Raw genomic sequence first — 3,844 nt, forward strand, 5'->3', positions numbered from 1 at the left:
TTTTTTCTTTAATATATATATAGATTTTATGTCTTGGAAACTTTGAGATCAAAAGAAGTCTGTTTATAAAACGTTTCTGATTTTAGATTCGGGTTATTGATTCTAACGAAAGCTATGGACAAGTAGTACCTTGCCACCAATTTCCCCTTGAAGCACTGCTTCCATTAGGATCTTCATCGCCTCCACTTTTCTTGAACTAATCAACCAAAACGAGATCATTAAACACTGTTAATTCCAAAGTGTTTGTTGTTCTTTCTGTTAACGGAGATGTGGGAGATACTCACGGTGCGCTGAAAGCAAGTGTTGTGGCTAGTTGGAGGATAAACTTCTTGGCCACCATAGTAGATGGATGAACTAAGATATCTTGGTTCTGCTGTTTCAGTTTGGTATATTGGATTCCTCTCCTTTTCACCCTTGTTTCTTTGTGTTTTCAAATCTGAAGAGTGGAGGGAGATTTATAAAAGGGATTTACTTATTTCATACGTGAATTTAAGCTAATTACACTGAGAATTTATACCAACCTGTTGTTGAATGTTTGGGATTTCCAAAATCCTGTTTTTTCGATGATCCTGTGTACTTACAGTGAGATGACTCTTTTCCTAGACCCTGAAATAGTGATGGTGAAATTAATTAAATAAACAAACAAGTGACAAAGATAGATAACGAACAATTAAGCAACAGTTAACATCAAGTGTGATGGCAACAATTCATATGTAGCCTGAATTTAGAAACTCGTTTGGATCATGCAAGGGGTAGATAATGTGAAAAGCGAGAAATGATCTTCGTTTCAATCAAACCTTCAAACATTGGTCCATAGATGATAGACCGATATCAATTCATTGTACTGTTCTAGCAAAGTAGTACCGCTTGCAAAATTTCCACGTGAATGAACCAACAGTGGTCACTTACCAAAATTGCATAGATTGGTTGAATCAAACTTTTGCCAGCAATGAGTTGAAAAAGGTCTAAATTAAACTTATAGAGCTACGTTGTAAACTTAATAAAATCGTTCTAATTGCGGACTGAACAGTGACAGCCCCGTTATGAATTRAATTAGTAGATAGAATCTGACTAAATCAACTTATCTAGATCTACCTACGATAAGTATGCAAATGCTTGAGCTGATCAACCGGAAAATATAAAGGCATACCGTGGAAGAAGGGCCAAAAACAGAGCCAAACAGGCCAGAGGAAGAGGCGCCGCCGTCCTTAGGACCAAATAGAGTTTCAGCAAATGATGAAGACGAAGAACCTCCAGATTGTTGCTTCYYGTTCTCCATTATCGCTTGATTTCGCTCTTGCTTATACAATATMTAACARAATTGAATAAAATTTCTTYGGAATTYTGTCACCAACAAAGCAAAACTACCTCGATCAATCGATGMAAAATCAATAAAACCTCCGGACGATCAAAGAAGCGTYGCTGATACTGAGAAAATTTCARATTGGAGAATAAGGGATGGCGAGAATGCGAATGGCAGGCAGAGTGGAAGAGAGGGATARGGAGACAACACGTGAGATTGTTGTTTGATGCAGAGTAMATCAAACGGCTTTTGGTATTTATATAGGTCAAAATGGATCGGGCCGRGTTTTACACTCCCGTTTCCATTCGGGTATCTAACATASGTTAACTTTTGTTCGTTAAGTTCAGTTAAATGAGGGTATTTTAGTCATTTKYACTATTTTCATAATTTATATTAAAATTTAAAAAARCATATTATGTTTTTAAGTTTTAATTGTAAAAAGAAATAAAAGAAAAACAAAAGATGGTAGTTGCCCCTTTTTTTCTCTTTTACAATTTGAAATTAAAAATATAATATGTTTTTTCTTTATTAAATATAAAATTGAGAAAATAATGAAATACCTTTCATTTAACTGGATATAACGAAAGAAGTTAACGATTGTTAAACAAAGAGACCAAAACCGTTGGGACTTGAGACATGAGGGACTAAAATCTGATTTTTAAAATTTAGGGATGATATTAGTTGAAAATCGCAAAAGTTTGGGGAGCAAAGTTGAACTTTATTCTTAGCTGATAATATTAAAATGTTATTTGAGGTCATATTTAATACGTGTTAGGGATTTTTGCTACTTTTTTCTAATTATGTCCTCCTATTTTTAGTTGTTATTAATTATTATTAAATTTTAATTTTTAGTAATTAATTAGTATTAATTACAAATTGTTAATTAGTATAAATTTTAATTTGTATTTATTTCAAATTATTGATTACTATTAAGTTTTAAATTATTACTTATTTTATATTATAATAATAATTATTTATTTAATTATTTTAATCAGTCAAACATTGTATATAAATTTTTTATAATGTTTTTGTAAATTATATAAATATTAAAGTTATATAAATAAATTCAGATTAAATCATTATTGTAAATTATCTAAAGGAAATTCTGATTAATGGTTTTAACAAAATATTAATTTCAAAATTGACAAAATAGGTATTTAAATAGTTATTTTTTAGAGAATGACTATTTAATTAAGATATGTATAATTGACAATTTTGTTTTTATTTATATCATATGTAAAGATTATTTATAAATTATCAAGTTAATGTACGCATATCTTTTATAGACTAAATATTTGGTTAAATAAATTTGTATCCGTAATTAATATATGTATATATATATATATATATATATATGGTTGGGTTTACGTGAGACCAGCCTGTTTTCGTGAGACCCGTGAGACTACATTTTTACACGTAACCTTCACAACAAAAACACTGTGAAAGTTTAAAAAAAGTCGAACCTTCACAGCAAAAACACTGTGAAGGTTTTAAAAAGTCACCTTTACAGCATTTTGTTGTGAAGTTTCAAGTGTAAAATTTTGGTCTCACCGGTCTCACAAAAACAAGTTGGTCTCACATGATCCCAAGTCTATATATATATATATATATATATATATATAATATATATATATATATAGGTTGGTTATTATACAACCCTTGACATTTGTGCAACCAATACAACTCAATCTCAACCGTCCATTTCATTTGATTAATATGTGATTTCATAGAAGTTTTTATTGTTTCCTAATATAAGGTATCGATCATAATTAATGAACCCATAAATATTAAAATCATAATAAATGAACTCTCATCATTTCCATAAATATCTTAATATATTGGGTTGCATTGGTTGTACAAATGCGATGGGTTGTATAATAACCAAACTCTATATATATATATATATATATATATATATAAAGAGAGGGGGTGTTTCAGGTTCAATTAGAAACCTCATTTTCAATAAGAATCAAAGAACCATCAAGCAYGTGTCRCATGTCCATATTCACATTCATGAATATGGACAAGACATCATGAATGTTTGTATTCATAATGAATATCGTACTAAATTCACGTCCATATTCATGATGAATATAGACACATGACTCGTTCTCAGTTTTTCCCACTTTTAATGAAGATGAGTTTTCTAATGAAATCTCTGTGTGTGTGGATAAATCAAATAAAATCGTCTCAAAATTATAAATTATGAAAATCAGTTTGTATTTGTTGTTTCATAGATGAACCAACACATATGGACATGCAATGTCTTGTTTCATAGATGAAACTCTAAGGAATGTTTTGCTTGTGAAAAACACAAAAAATACGCTTATACAAGAACCACACACTCATACTCATATAATAACAAAACATATGAAACAATATAATCATATGTTAAAGATCGAACTCACTGGATGTCATCTATGAAATAATACATAAAATTGGTTTCTACATTTTGTAACTTCTATAAGAATCCTATTTGAATTGTGTTATATATATGATGTGTGTGTATTTGTAGCTTAATTATTTGAGAACTCCACAATT

At 29.8% G+C, this 3,844-nt stretch overlaps 1 protein-coding gene across 1 annotated transcript; it reads right to left on the reverse strand.

Moving 5' to 3' along the window:
- Positions 1 to 218: 218 nt before the first annotated feature.
- LOC112508725 lies at positions 219 to 1,279 on the reverse strand. The gene is made up of 3 exons (XM_025113434.1): positions 1,151 to 1,279; positions 522 to 606; positions 219 to 436 (listed from the first exon to the last, which is right to left on the reverse strand). The coding sequence occupies exons 1-3, from the start codon at positions 1,277 to 1,279 to the stop codon at positions 219 to 221; spliced, it is 432 nt and encodes a 143-aa protein (XP_024969202.1).
- Between the last annotated feature and the right edge of the window lie 2,565 nt (positions 1,280 to 3,844).

The sequence above is a fragment of the Cynara cardunculus genome, assembly GCF_001531365.2.
Source record: "Cynara cardunculus var. scolymus isolate 2C chromosome LG 3, CcrdV1, whole genome shotgun sequence".
NCBI lineage: Eukaryota > Viridiplantae > Streptophyta > Magnoliopsida > Asterales > Asteraceae > Cynara > Cynara cardunculus.